This window comes from Trichinella spiralis, assembly GCF_000181795.1.
Source record: "Trichinella spiralis strain ISS 195 chromosome Unknown Scfld1765, whole genome shotgun sequence".
NCBI lineage: Eukaryota > Metazoa > Nematoda > Enoplea > Trichinellida > Trichinellidae > Trichinella > Trichinella spiralis.
In genome coordinates, this window is record NW_003528704.1 from 1 (window position 1) to 1,287 (window position 1,287).

The following is a 1,287-nucleotide window of genomic DNA, read 5'->3' on the forward strand; positions in this document are numbered from 1 at the left end:
TCCTGTCATATATCTGCCACAACTCCGGTGGCCAGTTGCTGAAAAAGCGTCAAAGTGAAATGTGGCTGACAGCGCGCCTGTTCAGGCCCCGGCTAAGCTGCACAGTCTAAGGGATTGCGCAACCAAGCCGATTTTCTAATTACTTTTCGATGATCTAGGTCGCCAGACGCGGAGTGAGGTCAAGAAAAAGATATAAATACAAGTGCGGAGGGAGGAGGGACAATAACACGGAACACGCCGTATCGAATACCGCCTGAACCGTTTTCTCTCGCTATATCATTGTTATTACTCACTGTTTATTCTGAATAAACCGATTCTTAGTCACACCCGCTGTCATTAATAATTCTATAATTAACATATACAGTCCACTATAAAAGATCTTCAAGTTCGAACTAAAGATTTTTCAACATTTTCTGGTCCTCCGAGCCGGATTTGAACCAGCGACCTATGGATCCAACTCGTGATACTACCAGCGATCGAACATCCTCCACAAACGACTCGACCGGAAATGTGACCACTCCAAGGAGCCGAACCAGAGCATACGACGCCGAAGGATCGGCATTGAAATATTGGATAGATCGATTGCAAGGACTTTGCGCTGGACGGACGGATATAGAAGCCATCCGCGAAGCAACTAAAATATTGGGACGTGCAACACAACTCTTTTTCGAGTCGCGGCAACGTTACCTAGATAGCTTGCCGGAGGAAGAAAGAGACCCAGCAATAATGGAATTCGACAAGCTAATCGACAAGCTCAAAACCACCCAACGTCAAACCAACGAACTGCTGGCGACCGCTAAAACACCATCGTCGGCCGAAATTACCCAACCACCAGCCACCAAAAACAATGATCCCAAAACCAACTCGACCAGGCCGATCCCAAAATTACCAACATTCGACGGAGACATCCTCCAATTCAAGGCCTTTTGGGATCAGTTCAACGCAGCAGTGCATCGGAGAGAAGATCTCGAAGATGTCACCAAATTCGTGCATCTTCGATCCTGCTTGGCTGGTGCAGCACTACACGCAATCAGCGGCGTGACAACAGCAGCTGAAAACTATCCGGCTGTGGGTGCAATTGCAATACAACCGATTCTATCGAGTATCGGGACGGGTTGGACGCCCACCTCCTCCAGATCTTTACCGTCCGATGGGGGGGGGGGGGCAAAGGAAAGGATTTTTTTTTTCCCCCGCCTGACAAGCTAAACGGCCCCCTATTGGAACTCGAAGCGATCGGAAAAGATCTCGATACCCCCGGAATCCCGGTTTTCCGGGACCGGCACTACC

At 49.1% G+C, this 1,287-nt stretch overlaps 1 protein-coding gene across 1 annotated transcript; it reads left to right on the forward strand.

Annotated features, from left to right (window-relative positions):
* Positions 1-447: 447 nt before the first annotated feature.
* Tsp_13496 (conserved hypothetical protein) lies at positions 448-1,068 on the forward strand (the record flags this gene model as incomplete). Its single annotated transcript, XM_003368847.1, has 1 exon — positions 448-1,068. A coding segment is annotated over exon 1 (621 nt), but the record flags the coding sequence as incomplete, so codon positions are not given.
* Positions 1,069-1,287: the final 219 nt, after the last annotated feature.